At 42.3% G+C, this 24,922-nt stretch overlaps 1 protein-coding gene across 1 annotated transcript; it reads left to right on the forward strand.

Moving 5' to 3' along the window:
- Nucleotides 1–18,106: 18,106 nt before the first annotated feature.
- LOC306966083 (immunoglobulin lambda-1 light chain-like) lies at nucleotides 18,107–20,327 on the forward strand (the record flags this gene model as incomplete). The annotated part of the gene is made up of 5 exons (XM_079560717.1): nucleotides 18,107–18,146; nucleotides 18,225–18,546; nucleotides 18,725–18,787; nucleotides 18,857–18,897; nucleotides 20,008–20,327. 5 exons carry the CDS (start codon nucleotides 18,107–18,109, stop codon nucleotides 20,325–20,327), a joined length of 786 nt encoding a protein of 261 aa, XP_079416843.1.
- Between the last annotated feature and the right edge of the window lie 4,595 nt (nucleotides 20,328–24,922).

Consider the following 24,922-nt stretch of genomic DNA (forward strand, 5'->3'; position numbering starts at 1 on the left):
GTGGCCAAATTAAACTTTAAGGTTTTATTATATGTTCATCAAAGATTAGGACGAGTGTGTGACCTAGATATTTGTGCTCTGTCACATTTAGGATTGTTTTTGCCATTTACAGTTACAGTACATTTACAGTTATAGTCGGATGAGTAAGGATTTTTTGTTTGTTCGTAAAGTAAAGAGCAGCAGTTTTTTTTTTTTAAAGACCTTTAATAATGTTTAGGTCAGGACTGTGAAGACCATGGTAAAACCTTCAGACGCACCTCTTAATGTCATCCATTGTGGGTTGAGCCGTGTTTACGACCATCACCTGTTTGTAGAAGACATTTGTAGTGTAAGAACAGAAATGTTTTCAGTTTTTATGATGTTGCTCTCAGACTTCGACCAGATTAAGTTAAAGGACTTTCTTGTCCCCGTGTGGAAACCTGTTCTCTGCATTTGACCTGTCCTTCAGTGCTTGGGCGACCTGTCAGCAGACCTGCAGTTAGCGTCACGGTCAATAATATATATAGCTGGAACGTGAACCTATTGTGCATGTTTTGTGTTGATGAGGAAAACCGCAGAAACCCAAAGGAAACCACCCAAGTTCTAAAGCAAACATAGATATTGGTTCATCTCTAAAACCTGAGTCTAAAAGTTGCTTAATCATTCTGAGTCTGATCTTGGCTCTGAGGCGACATGGCACATATCCTCAGACAGGATGAGGTGCAGTGTTGGTGCTGAGTGCTGAGTCCCTCCTCCTGCGTCTCCTCTCTGTCTTTATAAGCCGCCCGGCGACTCATGAGTACATTCCCTGACAACATGCTGTGGAGCCTGTGCACTCTGGGCTGTGCTCTCACATGTAAGGAGGCTGCTGTCCCTGCTGCTCTCCGCTCACTCCCACTCTCTCTCCTCACTTCAGCTCTTGTTCTCGTTCCAGGTGTGAGCGCTGTGACGCGGCTGACTCAGGAGCCTCCAGATGTGACGGTGAGGAGAGGACAGAGCGTCTCCATGGACTGCAACCTGGGACATGTGGAGAATAGTGCAGCTCGCTGGTACAAACAGGCTCCAGGAGGAGTTCCACAGTTTCTGTTGAGATTTCGCCATTCCTATAGTTCTCCAGTCTACGGCTCTGGTGTGTCCTCCTCCAAATTCACATGCACTCATCAGTCTAAAAGAGATTATCGTTTGACCGTCAACAATGTGGACCAAGGAGACTCTGGAGTTTATTACTGTAAGACATGGGACAGCTCTGTTGATGAGTGGGTATCACAGTGATATAGAGTGTGACAAAAACCTAAGCTCCTCACTTCCTCTTCTCCTGCTCTCTGTCTCTGTCTGTCGTCTCCTCACAGCTCCGTCCTGGTGTCCTCTGTCCTCCTGATGTCCTCCTGATGACCTCCTGATGACCTCCTCAGGTCTCTCATGGACCAGAGGGACACAGATGAAGGGGCTGGACATGTGCTGAGTGTCCACAGGAAGTGAGAGTGTCTCTGTCCTCGTCAGTGAGAGTGAGGAGGTTTTTGTACGAGTGTTTCTACAAACTGAAGCACTGTGGTATTCGGCCCAGGCTCCCAGCTCTGGGTCACAGGTAAGACTCTCCACACTCTGATTTATATGGTTATTTTCATTTATGTTGCAACAAACGTTTGAGTCACATTTTTAGAGAGTTATTTCTTTTAATTTAATCCTATTTTAACAACCCACTTTAGTGATATTTTAGAATCAATGGAATGAAGTTTGAAATTATTTCATGTGTGTGATTATCTGTGCATTTAAACCAAACTCTTTAAAAACTATTGTATGATAAAAGTATTTAAGATAGATACATTTAGACAGCTATAAAAACAAAGTGAAGGATTGATTTTTTTAAAACTTTTATTTTATTTTGTAGGTAAGTAAGTATTTTTAATAACTCCATGAAGGAACAATGTATTTTTTTTTTTTTCATTTTGGAGATTGACCTCTGCTCTTCTCATACATATAGAAATAATATCACTTTTTAAATATTTGAACCCTTTTATTGCCAACTTTCTGTCTCCAAGTCACTCAAATGTGTTGCCGCTGTCGGCCCTTTGACTCCACAGACTCACATTGTGATCACTATTTTTCAAACCTCTTCTATAAAACGGATTCAAAATGTAATTTCAAACTTCTGCATCTTTTCTGAACCTGAGGCTTCAAACTAAATTTTTTTCACCATGAAGTCATTTTTACCTAGTATAGCAAGAGGACCAAAATGCATGTTACTGTCGTAAATAACCTAAACAACTGCATTGCTCCATTGTTACTGAATCGTTCACTTTATTTTGTGAGTTTAGGCATCAGAATGAATCTGTGGAAGTGTTTAGGACGAGGCAAGACAGTGTTAGAGAGACAGTATTTGTAAAACCGAATCATTTCAGAATGTTAACTCATAGTGGAAAATTCACACTAAACATCTGTGTTTGAGGATGGAAAAACAAAAACAAATCCTAACATTGCATGAGGGACATCAAGCACAACAATAAAACATACACATTTACTAGAAAAACCTATGAATAGATGTATCAGTGGTGTCAGAATAATTAAACAGAAGCTAAAAGTAACATGTGATTATTGCACACTGCTCACACTGGTTTCCTGCCGACAGTTTCCCCACACTTTGTCTGGATAAACACTTATATTTCCACTGACATCTTTGTGTTTTCTTGTTCCAGACGATTCGGCTCCTCCAGTGGTGACAGTGTTCCCTCCGTCCCCCGCACAGCTCCAGTCTCCCACAGTGTCTCTGCTCTGTGTGTCCTCTCAGGCGGGGCCCTATGCTCAGGTGAGCTGGTTGGCTGATGGGAGTCCAGTGAGCAGTGGGGTCCAGAGTAAGGCTGCAACGACGCGTCGACGTCGTCGACGTCGTCGATTACGTAAATACGTCGACGCCGTTTTTGTGCGTCGACGCGTCGCTTGTTTACATTTCACTTCCAGCATGGCTGCGCGTAATGCAAACGCTGCGACCGAGGGGGAAAAAGCACGGCAAAAGTCGTCAAAAGTGTGGGAGTATTTCCAGAAACGGCCTAATAATGTTGTTGTTTGCACACTGTCGAGCGGAAATGTCATATCACAGCAGCACAACTAACCTGGCTAACGCCAGACTGCTGTGTGCGCTCCAATCATTTCGAACTGCAATATCACTTGTGATTTTAGTCTGGCGTTAGCCAGGCTACAGCACAACGGCTATGAACGAACATGTGAAACGAAAACACCCGCGGCTGCAAGGGCCGCGCATCTCAGTCAAACTACGGTGTTGTTTCACTTATTAATCAACGCGTTGTTACGGGGACAGGCTCTGACGCGCACTCACTCTCCGCCTACTTTGCCACATATAAAACCAAAACGGAGCAGTCTGCAAGTGAATGAGCAGGAGAGACCGACCGCCTTCCCCGTCTCTCCCAACACGCGAGTAGGCTACTTCTCCGCTCGTGCCCCGCTCGGCTGTCTGTCTCCCGGTTCTCGCTTCGCCTCATGCTGCCCTCATGCGCGGCTCCTCCGCGGCTGCATCCCGTCCCCGTGTCCCGGGCGCTGTTCTCATGTTTTCTCTGCGCAGACTCGGGGCATCGGCCACACACTCATTTAAACTCTCTTGTTGTCGTGTCTAGCGGAGAATCAGGACAGTAGTTTGATGGATAGACGAGAGTAAAAAGCCGTTCTCCGTGGCCTTTTTGTCTCAAAGAGGAGTTGAATCCACATGGTTCTCACGAGCACAGTAACTTACAGTAACTCTGGTTCTCTGAATGTGCACAGTCTAAAACGAATTGGGCGACTCACAGGCTAATTCTCAGTGGTCAGACAGAAATAACCGTCAGGTGCAGGTTTCAGTTAGTTTTAAATCAGCGGTTCCCAAACTGTGGGTCAGGGCCAGAAGTGAGAGAATGGGCCCATTTGCCATTTACTATTTTAAAAAGTGGGGAAAATAGACTAGTAGTAAATAAATATATAAAAGCCATGCCATTTGGACACATCAATGTTTTTTTCTTCATTTTAAATGAAAAAATAATCGGTAACATGAAAAATAATCGATCGATTAATCGAAAAAATAATCGATAGATTAATCGATTAATCGAAAAAATAATCGATAGATTAATCGATAGAAAAATAATCGTTAGTTGCAGCCTTAGTCCAGAGCAGCACCGCCGTCCTGGGACCGGAGCGCAGGTTTCACATGAGCAGCTCCCTGTCCATCCCCACGTCCCACTGGAGCTCAGGCCAGCGGCGGTACACATGCCGAGTGTCCCAGGGCTCTCACTCACAGACCGACAGGACCATCATGGGCGGGTGTGTGTGACTCAGACTAGAGCAGCACAGAGGAGTCCAACACTTCCAATATCAGCCTCTGAATCATCAGTCGCTGCATCTGCTTTGTGTCTGTCATGAAATATGTGGATTCACTTTCAAAAATAAACTCTGCATGAAATGAATGAATGTGTTTTTATTAGTAGAACTTATATTTGTTTTCCGGGAGGTGAAGTAGGAAGTTTTTACATGTTTTAAAAGCCTAAAAGAAGTGAAAGAAGTGAAGTAATTTATAGTATTCAGTGAAACAGGGACATCGCAATATTATAACTTTGACATTAGAGTTTACTTTTCTGTAATAAATACAAGCTCCTGGGCCTATTGCTGAGCTGCAGGAGCATTTATAAAAAGCCTGCACCATGAGATCGTTATTGTTCATGAATAAAAGAACCGCCAAAAGTTAAATGAGTGCAGTGAAACTGAAAGTTGATGGTTGATCAGTGAAGCAGCTCCTTCTTTCTCTCCTCTTTTCCCAAGATGCACCTGTGCAGGTCGGATTGTCCTTGTCTAAAGCTACATTATTTATACCATTAGTGCATATAATATAAAGTTATTGATGTAAGACATCTATTAGCAGTGAACAGGAGCGGGGTCAAAACAGTGCCTTGGGGAGAGCCTTTTCTCAAACATAATCATTTCAAAACCAAATTGTATCAATATCAGTCGTCACTCAGTAAAACAGATTCACACAAACCAAACGTCAAAGAGAAAAGAGTGTGGGAAGTTCACAGAACCACAGTTAGTGCTGAGCTCCACTGGTGCAGAGAAGACGTGTTTCTGGCTTGTCACTAAAGTAAATTTAGAGTCTGTTGGTGGTTGATCAGTGAAGCAGCACTTCTCTGTTCTCGCCCTGTTCTTACCCATGATGCACCTGTCCATCTGGTCCCTGTTTAAGGAAACTGCTGTTTCAGAGCTACATCAGCTTCTGAGACGGCCTTTTACTCAACACATGTTATTCAAACATGATTATTCTGTCTATCGGGCGTTGATGTTGATGACGTTACCTGATCATCAACAAAGAAACGTTGCATTAAATAGATCCATAAGATCAACTTTAAGAAGTTACAGAGAAAGTTTTACTTCAGATTCACAAAGTTGTCTCACATGGCCAAAGTAGAAAATGTGTCAGAAAATCAGAGAGACCAAGTGCAGCAAAACACTGGTCGGTCTTTGTGTTTTTATATGAAAATGTAATAAAGGTGTTCACTGTTTGCATCATGTGCTCTGTGCCTCGAGAAAAGAGTACAGCTTTGGTAACTGAGTGTAAACAATAAACTGAGTTAAAGCAGAACTTAGTAACATGTTTACCTTCATAAAAATACCTAAAATAAGTTATTGTGAAGGAAATATAAGTGTTTATGTTTTTAGTCAAATTTAGTCACAATAAATATTACTTTGACTAAGAATATGATGAAAACTGAAGAGAAAAGGAGGTCCGAGGCACAGCCGACTTGTAGTAAAAATCCTTTATTTTGTGAGGGACACCAACACGTTTGGACCGCTTAGGTCTTCATCAGGGCAGACAGTGTAAAGACTAATCAAGCACACGTGCTATTAATAGTCTCGCGTCACGTGAGAAGTCATGTCTGAGATGAAATAGATACAAAATTAAAGATTAAAAAGCACAGCTAGTCTGAAGATACATTACTAGCTTGTGATGCGGAATGCATTAGATACATCTATGGAGAAAACACCACCTATTGAACACATGGTAGTTTACATTGCATAGACACATCCAACTACAACCAGAGAGCTCAAAAACATAGAAGGCCAAGACAAACATGGAACACCTAAAGTTGGTGATTGCGCTATTACCAAACATATCCTTAATGTACACACTTTTATATTGAAGCACATCTCACAGGTACATGTTGAAGCAAGTATCAGGTATTATTTTGCACCAAACCTTACATAAAACAAAGTATTGGGCAGCGGACAAAAAATGAAACAAAATCAAAAAATCCCCATAGGTTGAATGGCTTACTTGCTACAGAAAGAGCGAGAAGTCCATGTCCTCATTAAGCCCTGGGGGGCGGGTAGCTCCCAAGGTGTTTATCCAGAAGGTTTCCCTTTGGGCTAGTCTTTTGATACGGTCTCCTCCCCTGATGTTGTTAGGGATGACTTCCAGTACCATAACTTTTAGGTGGTTGAGATTGCAGTTTGAAGTGCTCATGTGCACCGCGATCGGATAACTGGGATTGTTTGTACGTTCAGCATATTTGTGTTCAGAAAACCTATCCCGTAGTCTGCGTTTTGTCAGTCCGATATAAAAACACCCACAGGGACAATCCAGACGGTGTATTATTACATGCGTTGTGCTACAGTTAGCAAAGTGCTTGCATTGAAAAGTTTTTTGTCCCAACGAGTCTTTAAAAATAATTGTTCGACTGATGTGCGTGCAGTGGTTACAAGAACCGCATGGGCGAGTACCCACCGGTTTGGGCCAGAACTGTTTGGGCTTTGGGGCGGGCAAACAGTTTCTGACCACCTTGTCCTTCAGGGTCGGAGCCCTTCGAATTGCGAAAGAGGGCGTTTCAGTGAAAACGTCATGTAGGGAGGGATCGCTCCTCAGAATGTCCCAATTTTGTTTGATTTTTAAGTTAAGTTACTATATTGAAGAGAGCAAAAGACCTTGTTGTTTGTCTTTTTTGTGCAGCTTCTTCTTGAAAAGGCTGGATCTTTCCATGGATTTTACTTTTGATAAGGCATTGTTGAGTGTTTTGTCTCTGTAGCCCCTGTTTTTAAATCGCTTGTACATGATGTTGGTTTGTGTATCAAATTCCAAGTTGGAGTCGCAGATCCTTTGTAGTCTTTGGAACTGCCCCAAAGGGATGTTAGAGACCAAACTCCTGGGGTGAAAGCTGTCCGCTCTCAAGATGGTGTTGCGGTCCGTGTCCTTCCTGTAGATAGATGTGTGTATCAGTCCTTCAGGGTCCACAGAGATGGCCAGATCTAGGAAGTTGATCGCTGTATGACTGTACTCGAGGCTTACTTTTATATTTGTGTTGGAGGTGTTCAGGTATTCATGGAACCCACGTAGCTGCTGCTCAGTGCCTGCAAATACAAAGAGGAGATCGTCAATGTATCTCCCGTAAAACCTGATTGATTGTCTGAATGGGTTTGTGGGACTGTAGACGTACCTCTCCTCCCAAAATCCCAGGTATAGTTTTGTTTGTAGAGTTTGTCCTGAAAAAGGAAGACATTGTTATGTAGAGTCCACTTTGTTAAAGCAACCAAAAAATCCGTGGGGGGGCAGCATCAAGATTTTGTCTTTTATTCAAGTAATATTGTAGGGCATGAAGACCTTCCTCGTGTTCGATGTTTTGTATAAAGTGCTTCCACATCCATGGTAACTGAAAAATAGCTCAAATCGTATTGAATTTCTCCTAGTTTTTTAAAGACATTAGCAGTGTCCTGTAAGTAGGCCGGAAGGGAGCAAGTCAATGGTTTTATGTGAAAATCAATCAACTTAGATGCTGGTTCAGTTAAGGTGTCGATTCCGTTGATCATCAGTCTCCCAGGGGGATTCTGTAGACTTTTGTGAATTTTTGGAAGCATGTGGAAGGAGGCTACTTTGGTGTTGGATGGCAGTAGGAATTTGTATTTATTGTTATTTATCCAACTTTGTTCCACTGCATGGTCCAAAATGTCTTTAAGTCCCTGCCTTATTTGTGTCAAAGGGTTGGAAATGAGTGGACAGTAGTATTGTGTGTTGTTGAGCTGTTTAAGGGCTTCCTCAATGTACTGTGCCTTACCCCAAATTACGGTGGATCCCCCCTTGTCCGCTTGTCGAATGATGATATCTTCGTTGTTGTTAAGACACCTAATCGAGTCTCTTTCGCCAGAGTTCAGGTTGGAATGAGTGTTTCTGTTAGAATCAAATAGTTTTTTAGTAAGATCATTCTAACGACTAACTTTGTCTTTAGGAAGATCATTGTTGTTCTGTATAAAATGAAACACTTTCCATCATTTATTATTATTTCATGATCAATTCAAAAGTCAATGGCGCTTTAAACAACAGAGTGTGTCCTGTGTTCAGAGGCTGATGTTGGAAGTGTCGGACTCTGAGCCACACACACCCGTCCTGATCAATGAGAGCAACATATACGTCACATCAGTGGTGCCAAAAGGAGTGAGGGACTATCACCAAACCCCCCACCGTCTGGGGCAACCATGCCTGGACCAGATCCTGGAGCAGAGAACTAAACAGTGTGAGTTACAGGGTTTAGGAGACAGAGACAAAACCAAAATGGGACCAATAATAGGAAATGATAAGTATGTAAACAGAAACAAAACATATGAAACTCTAGCCTAACATGTAACTCAACCAGTAACTAGGCCCAAATAAAAACAGCAATGGCCAACAGCGTCTAAGAAGTAAACACATAATATTAAAATAACAAACATACACAACAACAGCAGACAAATATATAATGTAGCCGACGTCAGGGGAATTATGTTTGAGCCACATTAGCTCTCCAAGCCACAGACACAGATCAGGCCACCAAACCACACACTCAAGTCCTGATGATTTGAGTTTCCTCAACATCTGCACCTCTGAGAGAACTTCTGGTGTGCGTTGTTTCTTTATTCTCAGCATCTACAACACAGACACGGGATTGGCAACACAAAACACAATATATGAACCCACCGCGAGCACAACACGCAGACCTACTGAGGTTACAGCACAAAAACTACAAAAGGGCAGTGATAGCGGGCGGTCGTCTGGCGAGGGAGAGAGCAGCGTCTACCAGCGTACACGCCGCTTAAATGCCAACACCGGCTGCAAAGGAATGTGGAAGCGAAGGGGGCGTGACGTAAAACGGTGCCAAGCAAAGGCACAAACCCTACGCCAGTTACACAGGGTGTGTTCAGCAGCTAACCTACTAGCTGCTAATGATAACCTTAACGTTTGTTTTAAAACCCAGGGAATCATTCATTAGGGCAAACACTGAGCACGTTTAATAAGTCTCACTTTGTTTGATGTTTTTCGGATTTCTACCTTCATTTTTGTGTCTTATAAGCCCATGCGGGCTGGGCACCTTTAGGTGCAAGACACCAAATAAGAAATAAAATAACTAAATCAACTAAACTCAAACTATTTATCAATTAAAGACATCTCAAAGAGCATAATACACGACCACAATGTGGAGCCATTTCCCCAGTAATGAGCCCTGACACATACTGTAAATAGCAGCAGTTTTTTTTTTTTAGATCTTTAATAATGTTTAGGTCAGGACTGTGAAGACCATGGTAAAACCTTCAGACGCACCTCTTAATGTCATCCATTGTGGGTTCATTTCATTTCATTTTTCATTATTTATTTAATATGGACATAGCAATTACATTGGACGAACCAGATGCATTGTTTAAAGTGTTATAGCACATGTGCTAATTTTCAACACCTGTCCATAGGGCTTTTAGGATTTAAAAATAAAACACATGATTAAACACGGTTACAATAAAACACATTATTAAACTAGATAAGGCACATTTTACACATGTGAACCTTTGGGCCGATTTGAGCCACTGTTTAAGCCTCTGGTAAAGATGGTAACGTTCGTCTGCAGTTTCAGAGCCGTGGGGAGAGAGTTCCACAGTGTCGCCTCTGAAGGAGAAGCTCCACTGTCCAAAAGATTTTCTACATTTTGGGAGCACACAATCCCCATTAACTGAGGCTGTGGTGGAAGGTCTGAGAGAACCTGACACCTCACCATGAGGCCAGAGAACAGAGGTGAAAAAAGCTTGTGCTTTTGTATGATATCACAATGATGCCTCTCAAAGGTTTCTTGTCAAATATCTTAATTGCCTGTTTATACAGAGAAGTGACTGGTTTCAGAGTGGACGCTGATGTTTGTGACCTGCTGTAATGCCGTATGACAAATGTGAAAAAAACATTGCATGCATATACAATAGAGCCGTGTGGTGTGATAATTCTCTTCTTATAAAACGAAAACAGTTCAGATTAGATTTCACTTTCCTGCAGACGTTCGTGACTTGACTTTGAAACTTTAGGTTTTATCTAAGATTATGCCCAAGTATTTTGTTTCATGAACCTCCTGAATGGTGTCAGGGGACCTCCGGCTGATAGAGAAACATATTGAGAAAGTTTTCTTTACATTTAAAGTTAAATGGGACAGCTGAAGCCATCCTGAGATGTTAAGTAACGCCTGTGTTAACTGCTGCCCAGCCAGCGCAGATGTTTTTGCTGACACATGAATAACTGTGTCATCAGCATAAAGTTGGCAGTTTACACCCTGAGAGCAATCAGGGAGATCGAGATCGATCGTTGAGCCGTGTTTACGCTCATTACTGTAGATGATACAGTAAAGCAGTGCTCTGACAGTGCACTATGTTGAAGGAAGAACAGAAATGTTTTCAGTTTTTATGATGTTGCTCTCAGACTTCAACCAGATTAAGTTAAAGGACTTTATTGTCCCCGTGTGGAAACCTGTTCTCTGCATCTGACCTGTCCTTCAGTAGCGCCCCTGTCAGGGTCAGTTAGGGTCATGGTCAATAGTACAAATAGCTGTGTGAACCTATTGTGCATGTTTTGGGTTGATGAGGAAAACCGCAGAAACCCAGAGGAAACCCAGACACAGGAAAACCTTTTTAAGGCCACACTGAACAAAACTGAACATGATTTATGTGTCAGACAAACCTGCAGCTGTTTTAAACCAGAGGAGAGTTATGTTTGTAAATGTTGGTGTTTTTGTCTTAATTCATATGTTTTTTTCAGTTTGAGCCACAATCTGAACTAGTTTAAGAGTTAAGACCACACAGAGTGCACAGAGTCTACATTACTCAGGTTCTGAAGCAAACATAGATATTGGTTCATCTCTAAAACTCTAAAAGTTGCTTAATCATTCTGAGTCTGATCTTGGCTCTGAGGCGACATGGCAGATATCCTCAGACAGGATGAGGTGCAGTGTTGGTGCTGAGTGCTGAGTCCCTCCTCCTGCGTCTCCTCTCTGTCTTTATAAGCCGCCCGGCGACTCATGAGTACATTCCCTGACAACATGCTGTGGAGCCTGTGCACTCTGGGCTGTGCTCTCACATGTAAGGAGGCTGCTGTCCCTGCTGCTCTCCGCTCACTCCCACTCTCTCTCCTCACTTCAGCTCTTGTTCTCGTTCCAGGTGTGAGCGCTGTGACGCGGCTGACTCAGGAGCCTCCAGATGTGACGGTGAGGAGAGGACAGAGCGTCTCCATGGACTGCAACCTGGGACATGTGGAGAATAGTGCAGCTCGCTGGTACAAACAGGCTCCAGGAGGAGTTCCACAGTTTCTGTTGTTTTTTTACCATCCCGATCGTTCTCCAACCTACGGCTCTGGTGTGTCCTCCTCCAAATTCACATGCACTCATCAGTCTAAAAGTGATTATCGCTTGACCATCAACAATGTGGACCAAGGAGACTCTGCAGTTTATTACTGTATCACATATGATGACACTGTAAAGGAGTGGGTATCACAGTGATATAGAGTGTGACAAAAACCTAAGCTTCTCACTTCCTCTTCTCCTGCTCTCTGTCTCTGTCTGTCGTCTCCTCACAGCTCTGTCCTGGTGTCCTCTGTCCTCCTGATGACCTCCTGATGACCTCCTGATGTCCTCCTGATGACCTCCTGATGACCTCCTCAGGTCTCTCATGGACCAGAGGGACACAGATGAAGGGGCTGGACATGTGCTGAGTGTCCACAGGAAGTGAGAGTGTCTCTGTCCTCGTCAGTGAGAGTGAGGAGGTTTTTGTACGAGTGTTTCTACAAACTGAAGCACTGTGGTATTCGGCCCAGGCTCCCAGCTCTGGGTCACAGGTAAGACTCTCCACACTCTGATTTATATGGTTATTTTTATTTATCTTGCAACAAACGCTTGATTAACGTTTTTAGAGAGTTATTTCTTTTAATTTAATCCTATTTTAACAACCCACTTTAGTGATATTTTAGAATCAATGAAATGAAGTTTGAAATTATTTCATGTGTGTGATTATCTGTGCATTTAAACCAAACTCTTTAAAACTATTGTATGATAAAAGTATTTATAGATAGATACATTTAGATAGCTATGAAAAGAAAGTGAAGGATTGATTTTTTTTAAAACTTTTATTTTATTTTGTAGGTAAGTAAGTATTTTTAATAACTCCATGAAGGAACAATGTATTTTTTTTTTTTTTCATTTTGGAGATTGACCTCTCCTCTTGTCATACATTTAGAAATAATGTCACTTTTTAAATATTTGAACCCTTTTATTGCCAACTTTCTGTCTCCAAGTCACTCAAATGTGTTGCTGCTGTCGGCCCTTTGACTCCACAGACTCACATTGTGATCACTATTTTTCAAACCTCTTCTATAAAATGGATTCAAACTGTAATTTCAAACTTCTGCATCTTTTCTGAACCTGAGGCTTCAAACTAAAGCCCTGACACATTTTTTTCACTATGAAGTCATTTTTATCTAGTATAGCAAGAGGACCAAAATGCATGTTACTGTCGTAAATAACCTAAACAACTGCATTGCTCCATTGTTACTGAATCGTTCACTTTATTTTGTGAGTTTAGGCATCAGAGTGAATCTGTGGAAGTGTTTAGGACGAGACAAGACAGTGTTAGAGAGACAGTATTTGTAAAACCGAATCAATTCAGAATGTTAACTCATAGAGGAAAATTCACACTAAACATCTGTGTTTGAGGATGGAAAAACAAGAACAAATCCTAACATTGCATGAGGGACATCAAGCACAACAATAAAACATACACATTTACTAGAAAACTTAGTGGTCAGAATAATATAAAACGTACAATAAAACTTAAACAGAAGCTAAAAGTAACATGTGTGATTATTGCACACTGCTCACACTGGTTTCCTGCCGACAGTTTCCCCACACTTTGTCTGGATAAACACTTATATTTGCGCTGACATCTTTGTGTTTTGTTGTTCCAGACGATTCGGCTCCTCCAGTGGTGACAGTGTTCCCTCCGTCCCCCGCACAGCTCCAGTCTCCCACAGTGTCTCTGCTCTGTGTGTCCTCTCAGGCGGGGCCCTCTGCTCAGGTGAGCTGGTTGGCTGATGGGAGTCCAGTGAGCAGTGGGGTCCAGAGCAGCACCGCCGTCCTGGGACCGGAGCGCAGGTTTCACATGAGCAGCTCCCTGTCCATCCCCACGTCCCACTGGAGCTCAGGCCAGCGGCGGTACACATGCCGAGTGTCCCAGGGCTCTCACTCACAGACCAACAGGACCATCATGGGCGGGTGTGTGTGACTCAGACTAGAGCAGCACAGAGGAGTCCAACACTTCCAATATCAGCCTCTGAATCATCAGTCGCTGCATCTGCTTTGTGTCTGTCATGAAATGTGTGGATTCACTTTCAAAAATAAACTGCATGAAATGAATGAATGTGTTTTTATTAGTAGAACTTATATTTGTTTTCCTGGAGGTGAAGTCGGAAGTTTTTACATGTTTTAAAAGCCTAAAAGAAGTGAAAGAAGTGAAGTAATTTACAATATTCAGTGACACAGGGACATCACAATATTTTAACTTTGATATTAGAGTTTATTTTTCTTTAATAAATACAAGCTCCTGGGCCTATTGCTGAGCTGCAGGAGCATTTATAAAAAGCCTGCACCATGAGATCGTTATTGTTCATGAATAAAAGAACCGCCAAAAGTTAAATGAGTGTAGTGAAACTGAAAGTTGATGGTTGATCAGTGAAGCAGCTCCTTCTTTCTCTCCTCTTTTCCCAGGATGCACCTGTGCAGGTCGGCTTGTCCTCGTCAAAAGCTACTTTACTTATATCATTAGTGCATATAATATAAAGTTATTAATGTAAGACATCTATTAGCAGTGAACAGGAGTCGGGCCAAAACAGTGCCTTGGGGAGAGCCTTTTCTCAAACATATCATTTCTAAACCAAATTGTATCAATATCAGTCGTCACTCAGTAAAACAGATTCACACAAACCAAACGTCAAAGAGAAAAGAGTGTGGGAAGTTCACAGAACCACAGTTAGTGCTGAGCTCCTCTGGTGCAGAGAAGACGTGTTTCTGGCTTGTCACTAAAGTAAATTTAGAGTCTGTTGGTGGTTGATCAGTGAAGCAGCACTTTTCTGTTCTCGCCCTGTTCTTACCCATGATGCACCTGTCCATCTGGTCCCTGTTTAAGGAAACTGCTGTTTCAGAGCTACATCAGCTTCTGAGACGGCCTTTTACTCAACACATGTTATTCAAACATGATTATTCTGTCTATCGGGCGTAGATGTTGATGATGTTTCCTGATCATCAACAAAGAAACGTTTCATTAAATAGATCCATAAGATCAACTTTAAGAAGTTACAGAGAAAGTTTTACTTCAGATTCACAAAGTTGTCTCACATGGCCAAAGTAGAAAATGTGTCAGAAAATCAGAGAGACCAAGTGCAGCAAAACACTGGTCGGTCTTTGTGTTTTTATATGAAAATGTAATAAAGGTGTTCACTGTTTGCATCATGTGCTCTGTGCCTCGAGAAAAGAGTACAGCTTTGGTAACTGAGTGTAAACAATAAACTGAGTTAAAGCAGAACTTAGTAACATGTTTACCTTAATAAAAATACCTAAAATAAGTTTTTGTGAAGGAAATATAAGTGTTTATGTTTTTAGTCAAATTTAGTCACAATAAATATTACTTTGACTAAGAATATGATGAAAACTGAAGAGAAAAGGAGGTCCGAGGCACAGCCGACTTGTAGTAAAAATCCTTTATTTTGTGAGGGACACCAACGCGTTTCGACCGCTTAGGTCTTCATCAGGGCAGACAGTGTAAAGACTAATCAAGCACACGTGCTATTAATAGTCTCGCGTCACCTGAGAAGTCATGTGTTGTCTGAGATGAAATAGATACAAAATTAAAGATTAAAAAGCAAAATTTAGTCTGAAGATACATTACTAGCTTGTGATGTGGAATGCATTAGATACATCTATGGAGAAAACACCTATTGAATACATGGTAGTTTACATTGCATAGACACATCCAACTATAACCAGAGAGCTCAAAAACATAGAAGGCCAAGACAAACATGGAACACCTAAAGTTGGTGATATTTTATTTGCTACAGAAAGAGCGAGAAGTCCATGTCCTCATTAAGCCCTGGGGGGCGGGTAGCTCCCAAGGTGTTTATCCAGAAGGTTTCCCTTTGGGCTAGTCTTTTGATACGGTCTCCTCCCCTGATGTTGTTAGGGATGACTTCCACTACCATAACTTTTAGGTGATTGAGATTGCAGTTTGAAGTGCTCATGTGCACCGCGATCGGATAACTGGGATTGTTTGTACGTTCAGCATATTTGTGTTCAGAAAACCTATCCCGTAGTCTGCGTTTTGTCAGTCCGATATAAAAACACCCACAGGGACAATCCAGACGGTTTATTACATGCGTTGTGTTACAGTTAGCAAAGTGCTTGCATTGAAAAGTTTTTTGTCCCAACGAGTCTTTAAAAATAATTGTTCGACTGATGTGCGTGCAGTGGTTACAAGAACCGCATGGGCGAGTACCCACCGGTTTGGGCCAGAACTGTTTGGGCTTTGGGGCGGGCAAACAGTTTCTGACCACCTTGTCCTTCAGGGTCGGAGCCCTTCGAATTGCGAAAGAGGGCGGTTCAGTGAAAACATCATGTTGGGAGGGATCGCTCCTCAGAATGTCCCAATTTTGTTTGATTTTTAAGTTAAGTTACTATATTGAAGAGAGCAAAAGACCTTGTTGTTTGTCTTTTTGTGCAGCTTCTTCTTGAAAAGGCTGGATCTTTCCATGGATTTTACTTTTGATAAGGCATTGTTGAGTGTTTTGTCTCTGTAGCCCCTGTTTTTAAATCGCTTGTACTATGATGTTGGTTTGTGTATCAAATTCCAAGTTGGAGTCGCAGATCCTTCGTAGTCTTTGGAACTGCCCCAAAGGGATGGTAGAGACCAAACTCCTGGGGTGAAAGCTGTCCGCTCTCAAGATGGTGTTGCGGTCCGTGTCCTTCCTGTAGATAGATGTGTGTATCAGTCCTTCATGGTCCACAGAGATGGCCAGATCTAGGAAGTTGATCGCTGTATGACTGTACTCGAGGCTTACTTTTATATTTGTGTTGGAGGTGTTCAGGTATTCATGGAACCCACGTAGCTGCTGCTCAGTGCCTGCAAATACAAAAAGGAGATCGTCAATGTATCTCCCGTAAAACCTGATTGATTGTCTGAATGGGTTTGTGGGACTGTAGACGTACCTCTCCTCCCAAAATCCCAGGTATAGTTTTGTTTGTAGAGTTTGTGCTGAAAAAAGGAAGACATTGTTATGTAGAGTCCATTTTGTTAAAGCAACCAAAAAATCCGTGGGGGGCCAGCATCAAGATTTTGTCTTTTATTCAAGTAATATTGTAGGGCATGAAGACCTTCCTCGTGTTCGATGTTTTGTATAAAGTGCTTCCACATCCATGGTAACTAAAAAATAGCTCAAATCGTACTGAATTTCTCCTAGTTTTTTAAGGACATTAGCAGTGTCCTGTAAGTAGGCCGGAAGGGAGCAAGTCAATGGTTTTATGTGATTATGTGACGTCTGATATCACAATGATGCCTCTCAAAGGTTTCTTGTCAAATATCTTAATTGCCTGTTTATACAGAGAAGTGACTGGTTTCAGAGTGGACGCTGATGTTTGTGACCTGCTGTAATGCCGTATGACAAATGTGAAAAAAAACATTGCATGCATATACAATAGAGCCGTGTGGTGTGATAATTCTCTTCTTATAAAACGAAAACAGTTCAGATTAGATTTCACTTTCCTGCAGACGTTCGTGACTTGACTTTGAAACTTTAGGTGTTTATCTAAGATTATGCCCAAGTATTTTGTTTCATGAACCTCCTGAATGGTGTCAGGGACCTCCGGCTGATAGAGAAACATATTGAGAAAGTTTTCTTTACATTTAAAGTTAAATGGGACAGCTGAAGCCATCCTGAGATGTTAAGTAACGCCTGTGTTCACTGCTGCCCAGCCAGCGCAGATGTTTTTGCTGACGCATGAATAACTGTGTCATCAGCATAAAGTTGGCAGTTTACACCCTGAGAGCAATCAGGGAGATGGAGATCGATCGTTGAGCCGTGTTTACGCTCATTACTGCAGATGATACAGTAAAGCAGTGCTCTGACAGTGCACTATGTTGAAGGAAGAACAGAAATGTTTTCAGTTTTTATGATGTTGCTCTCAGACTTCAACCAGATTAAGTTAAAGGACTTTATTGTCCCCGTGTGGAAACCTGTTCTCTGCATCTGACCTGTCCTTCAGTAGCGCCCCTGTCAGGGTCAGTTAGGGTCACGGTCAATAGTACATATAGCTGTGTGAACCTATTGTGCATGTTTTGGGTTGATGAGGAAAACCGCAGAAACCCAGAGGAAACCCAGACACAGGAAAACCTTTTTAAGGCCACACTGAACAAAACTGAACATGATTTATGTGTCAGACAAACCTGCAGCTGTTTTAAACCAGAGGAGAGTTATGTTTGTAAATGTTGGTGTTTTTGTCTTAATTCATATGTTTTTTTCAGTTTGAGCCACAATCTGAACTAGTTTAAGAGTTAAGACCACACAGAGTCTACATTACTCAAGTTCTAAAGCAAACATAGATATTGGTTCATCTCTAAAACTCTAAAAGTTGCTTAATCATTCTGAGTCTGATCTTGGCTCTGAGGCGACATGGCAGATATCCTCAGACAGGATGAGGTGCAGTGTTGGTGCTGAGTGCTGAGTCCCTCCTCCTGCGTCTCCTCTCTGTCTTTATAAGCCGCCCGGCGACTCATGAGTACATTCCCTGACAACATGCTGTGGAGCCTGTGCACTCTGGGCTGTGCTCTCACATGTAAGGAGGCTGCTGTCCCTGCTGCTCTCCGCTCACTCCCACTCTCTCTCCTCACTTCAGCTCTTGTTCTCGTTCCAGGTGTGAGCGCTGTGACGCGGCTGACTCAGGAGCCTCCAGATGTGACGGTGAGGAGAGGACAGAGCGTCTCCATGGACTGCAACCTGGGACATGTGGAGAATAGTGCAGCTCGCTGGTACAAACAGGCTCCAGGAGGAGTTCCACAGTTTCTGTTGTATTTTCACCATTCCGATAGTTCTCCAACCTACGGCTCTGGTGTGTCCTCCTCCAAATTCACATGCACTCATCAGTCTAAAAGAGATTATCGTTTGATCGTCAACAATGTGGACCAAGGAGACTCTGGAGTTTATTACTGTAAGACATGGGACACCTCTGTTAGTGAGTACGTATCACAGTGATATAGAGTGTGACAAAAACCTAAGCTCCTCACTTCCTCTTCTCCTGCTCTCTGTCTCTGTCTGTCGTCTCCTCACAGCTCCGTCCTGGTGTCCTCTGTCCTCCTGATGACCTCCTGATGACCTCCTGATGACCTCCTGATGACCTCCTGATGACCTCCTCAGGTCTCTCATGGACCAGAGGGACACAGATGAAGGGGCTGGACATGTGCTGAGTGTCCACAGGAAGTGAGAGTGTCTCTGTCCTCGTCAGTGAGAGTGAGGAGGTTTTTGTACGAGTGTTTCTACAAACTGAAGCACTGTGGTATTCGGCCCAGGCTCCCAGCTCTGGGTCACAGGTAAGACTCTCCACACTCTCATTTATATGGTTATTTTTATTTATGTTGCAACAAACGTTTGATTCACATTTTTAGAGAGTTATTTCTTTTAATTTAATCCTATTTTAACAACCCACTTTAGTGATATTTTAGAATCAATGGAATGAAGTTTGAAATTATTTCATGTGTGTGATTATCTGTGCATTTAAACCAAACTCTTTAAAAACTATTGTATGATAAAAGTATTTAAGATAGATACATTTAGACAGCTATAAAAACAAAGTGAAGGATTGATTTTTTTAAAACTTTTGTTTTATTTTGTAGGTAAGTAAGTATTTTTAAAAACTCCATGAAGGAACAATGTATTTTTTTTTTTTTCATTTTGGAGATTGACCTCTCCTCTTGTCATACATATAGAAATAATATCACTTTTTAAATATTTGAACCCTTTTATTGCCAACTTTCTGTCTCCAAGTCACTCAAATGTCTTGCCGCTGTCGGCCCTTTGACTCCACAGACTCACATTGTGATCACTATTTTTCAAACCTCTTCTATAAAACGGATTCAAAATGTAATTTCAAACTTCTGCATCTTTTCTGAACCTGAGGCTTCAAACTAAATTTTTTTCACCATGAAGTCATTTTTACCTAGTGTAGCAAGAGGACCAAAATGCATGTTACAGTCGTAAATAACTTAAACAACTGCATTGCTCCATTGTTACTGAATCGTTCACTTTATTTTGTGAGTTTAGGCATCAGAGTGAATCTGTGGAAGTGTTTAGGACGAGACAAGACAGTGTTAGAGAGACAGTATTTGTAAAACCAAATCATTTCCGAATGTTAACTCATAGAGGAAAATTCACACTAAACATCTGTGTTTGAGGATGGAAAAACAAAAACAAATCCTAGCATTGCATGAGGGACATCAAGCACAACAATAAAACATACACTTTTACTAGAAAAACCTATGAATAGATGTATCAGTGGTGTCAGAATAATGAAACAGAAGCTAAAAGTAACATGTGTGATTATTGCACACTGCTCACACTGGTTTCCTGCCGACAGTTTCCCCACACTTTGTCTGGATAAACACTTATATTTCCACTGGCATCTTTGTGTTTTCTTGTTCCAGACGATTCGGCTCCTCCTCCAGTGGTGACAGTGTTCCCTCCGTCCCCCGCACAGCTCCAGTCTCCCACAGTGTCCCTGCTCTGTGTGTCCTCTCAGGCGGGGCCCTCTGCTCAGGTGAGCTGGTTGGCTGATGGGAGTCCAGTGAGCAGTGGGGTCCAGAGCAGCACCGCCGTCCTGGGACCGGAGCGCAGGTTTCACATGAGCAGCTCCCTGTCCATCCCCACGTCCCACTGGAGCTCAGGCCAGCGGCGGTACACATGCCGAGTGTCCCAGGGCTCTCACTCACAGACCAACAGGACCATCATGGGCGGGTGTGTGTGACTCAGACTAGAGCAGCACAGAGGAGTCCAACACTTCCAATATCAGCCTCTGAATCATCAGTCGCTGCATCTGCTTTGTGTCTGTAATGAAATGTGTGGATTCACTTTCAAAATAAACTCTGCATGAAATGAATGAATGTGTTTTTATTAGTAGAACTTATACTTGTTTTCCTGGAGGTGAAGTAGTACATTATTTAAAAAAACCTAAAAGAACTAATTTACAATATTCAGTGACACAGGGACATCGCAATATTATAACTTTGACATTAGTGTTTATTTGTCTTTAATAAATACAAGCTCCTGGGCCTATTGCTGAGCTGCAGGAGCATTTATAAAAAGCCTGCACCATGAGATCGTTATTGTCCCTGAATAAAAGAACCGCCAAAAGTTAAATGAGTGCAGTGAAACTGAAAGTTGATGGTTGATCAGTGAAGCAGCTCCTTCTTTCTCTCCTCTTTTCCCAGGATGCACCTGTGCAGGTCGGCTTCTCCTCGTCTAAAGCTCCATTATTTATACCGTATGATATAAAGTTATTAATGTAAGACATCTATTAGCAGTGAACAGGAGTGGGGCCAAAACAGTGCCTTGAGGAGAGCCTTTTCTCAAATGTGTCATTTCAAATCCAACTTGTATGGTGTCGTCAGTCAGTGAAACAGATTCACACATAGACCTTACAATAGTTTCCCATTTCAGTTGTTTTTTTTTTTTTGCTATTGGAACATCAACACGAGAAAAGAGTCTTTGAAGTTCACAGAACCACAGTTAGTGCTGAGCTCCACTGGTGCAGAGAAGACGTGTTTCTGGCTTGTCACTAAAGTACATTTAGAGTCTGTTGGTGGTTGATCAGTGAAGCAGCACTTCTCTGTTGTCGCCCTGTTCTTACCCATGATGCACCTGTGCATCTGGTCCTTGTTTCAGGAAACTGCTGCTTCAACTCTCCCTCAGCTTATGAGACATCCTTGTACAATTTCATACTTGTATTTGTTTTTCAATGGGAAGATGCTTCAAACCAGTGGACCTTAACTGGCGGGTCAAGACCCAAAAGTCTGTCGTGGAACCGTTTTCAGAGGGTGGCAAGCCATTTCTTTCAACATTCATCTTCTAAAAAAGTGTAGTAACACTATCTGAGTCCATTAAAATAAATGATCAGCTTGTTTTCGTCATGATGTCAGCTCTGTGGGCTTATGTAATCAACCTTTATTTTCATCCCAGCTCGTCATCCTTGCCCCAGCTCTTCAGCCTCATTGTAGTGGCTCTTTGTCTCAATGGCGCAGCCCAAACTGGGAGCTGGCACGACTAAAATAAATGTTAGAAAAACGGTCTGTTGTAAAATGCTTCGAGGGCATAGAGTAAACTACGATCTCTCCCTCTTTTGGCTCAGCACCGCTGTCATTCCTCCCAGTCACACACGCTGGTCCGACTGAGCCCCGTGAGTCGATGTGTTTACGCAACTGTAGTCTGTTTATGAGTAAACAGGGACAGTTTATCATTCATAAACTTATTGGGACCAGAGGCATCTCTGAAATGACACTCGAATCGAAGAAGAGAAGCAGTGCAAGCCTTGAATCCGCTCGCCACCTCCCTCTGCGCTGAAAGCAAATCATCGCCGCTCACACATAAAAATACAAGTAATAATAATAAGAATAATAACAATAATCATAATAAAGGAATAGTATCGGCGAATCAGAATAGTCCTCAAGTCGGAGCTGAACTCAAAGAACAAGATTGCTGCCATCAATAACTTAGCAGTACCAGTGGTTACCTATAACTTTGGTATAGTACCTTGGACAACGCAGGATGTGAAGAATATGGATAGTAAAACCTAGCCTGGCTAACACCAGACTAAAATCACAAGTGATATTTAGTCTGGGGACCACCAATTCATTTTCTCGTAGGAGAGGTGTGGTTTACGAGCGTCCATAGTCGTTTATTGGGCGATACGAAAAAAAAAAAAAAAAGTCTGCACGTAGCCCTAGCCAATCATATCATCGTATGAGACGACGTATGACGTACCCGCTGTAAACTTTTGAGCTAAATTATTTAGAACAAGGTCTAAAGCTTGATCAAAAAATACCATCGTGTCTGCTGCTGTCATGTTGGATCCGTAAATAAACTTTTTTTTTAATTATCCGTAAATAAACTACAAGCTTCCGTATATCGAATAGCGCGTCATCGTCTTGCCGTCCCTCCTCGCTCTGTGATTGGTTCCCAAATCCACCGGAGATTTGGCCATGGTCCCCAGGCTGTTGTGCAGTTCGAAATAATTCGAGCGCACACAGCAGCCTGGTGTTAGCCAGGTTAAGTAAAACCAGGAAACTGCTAACAACGCGTGGACTTCTTCACCCAAGCGGATGTAGACCGGTTGTACATCTCACGCCGGCTGGGAGGCCGAGGTCTGCTATAGCTTGAAACAGCTGAAGAGGCTGCTATAGCAGGGCTGTGTGAATACCTGGAGCAGTCCGATGGGCGCCTCATCAGACTCCTGAGAGACTTCGACATGGTTCAAGTACAGCGCAAGTCCATAATTCAAAGAGGGCATGAAATCAAAATCAAGTACGATGTGCCCACATGATCAAACAACACTGCTGAGAAAACGAAGGTTCTGCTCAAAGGCAAATTAATGGCAGCTAGAGTGAAACGCTACAAGAACAAGCCCCTGCATGGCCGATTTGCCAAACATGCTGAAGAACGTTATGTGGATACAGAACTCGCATACTCTTGACTGTGGAGTGCAGGACTCAAAAGTGAAACTGAGAGCCTAGTTATAGCTGCACAGGACCAAGCTCTAACTACAAGCTACCACCAGAAGAACGTGATGGGCGTGCAGGTCAGCAGCACATGTCGCATGTGTGGAGAGGCAGAAGAGACCATCAGTCATAGAGTTTCTGGCTGAAAAATCTTGGCTAAAAAAGAGATTCTGGACAGACACAACAAGGTTGGAACCATCCTCCATTGGGCACTATGGCAAAGAATGGGTTCAGGGACAAATGAGAAGTGGTATGAACACAAAACTGAAAAAGTGGTAGACAATGGTGACTGTGTGCTCATGTGGGACATGACCATCCCTACAGACCGTACTATCACGGCAAATCGACCAGACACTGTGCTCCATGACAAGAACAACGAAACGTGCTATTTGTTTGATGTGACGATCCCAGATGACAAAAACATCTTAAAGAAAGAAGCGGAGAAAATCACAAAGTATCGAGATCTGGAGATTGAAATCAAGCGCATGTGGAACACCAAAACTCAAATTATGCCAATAGTATTCGGAGCTTTAGGAACTGCTAAGAAAGGGCTCTGAGACTGCCTGCATACTTCGAAGAGTCCTTGGCTGAAGACCTTTTTACACTATCAATGCAAGCAGCTAAAAATACTACATCTACAATGTAACAGAAGGCTGTAGGTTGCATTTTAATGGGCGATAGTGACCCCACGTGGTTTTCTAAGACACATCATTCCTTTTCATGTTCATTAAATAGACTACAATTACCACACACAGTCATCACATAAACAGACTCTCAAACCGTACAACATATAAATATCCTGTCCCGGTAAAAGAACTTTCGAGCATGTTCTTTATCTTTGGATTACATTTTAGGCCATACAGTTAATTTATTGAAATGAATGCTCACATCTCTGGTTGTTCATGAACCATACTTTCACTCCTTTAGTGAAGGCTCTGAGATCATCTAAGCTCAATATTTCAGTGAGGAGCTCGTTCCATGTCTTTATGCTGTGTAAGAGAACGCAGACTGTGCAAAGGCTGACTTGTGTCTGGGAAGACTACACTGCCCCCTGGAGGTTGTTCTAGTTACCCTTGTTGCTGTATCTGCTGCCTGATGAAGGAATTCTTTGAGTGGAGGTGGGGCCAGGTTATGGACACTCAAAGAGAAAATCAGAGAGAAATAAAGTTATTGAAGTGAAGCATTTCATATTTGCTCAGAATGTGACAGTGGTGGTGTTGATTTTAAGATTTTCAGAGCATGTTTGTAGAGATTCTAGTTTCTTTAGGCTGGTTTTGTTTGCTTGGGACCAGCTGGTGATGCAGTCGGAGAAGTGGGACAGAACCATACGAGCGATCGCTTTTATTGTTTACTTTTTTTCACCGGATGTTTTGGTGAACGGTCGGCAACAGCTGATGTATCCAGGCCTCTAACACAGTTTTATAAAATGATCGATATGTTTTAGCACAAGGGAAGCAATGCCCTGTTTATGAACATTGTTTTTGCCGATCATGGGATTCTTATCATTTAGTTTAAAACGTAAAATGCCTACCACGGCCCCCGGATGTGACGACATCGCGATCGCTCGTATAGCGTTAAGGAAACTTTCGGCTGCTTCAATTGAGAGGGAGTTTCTTCTGCTTTTGAAAGTGGCCAAATTAAACTTAAAAGTTTTATTATATGTTCATCAAAGTTTAGGAAGGGGTCGAGTGTGAGACCTAGATATTTGTGCTCTGTCACATTTAGGATTGTTTTGCCATTTACAGTTATAGTCGGATGAGTAAGGATTTTTTGTTTGTTAAAGTAAAGAGCAGCAGTTTTTTTTTTTTAAAGACCTTTAATAATGTTTAGGTCAGGACTGTGAAGACCA

This window comes from Gobius niger (assembly GCF_951799975.1).
Source record: "Gobius niger genome assembly, chromosome: 8".
Lineage (NCBI taxonomy): Eukaryota > Metazoa > Chordata > Actinopteri > Gobiiformes > Gobiidae > Gobius > Gobius niger.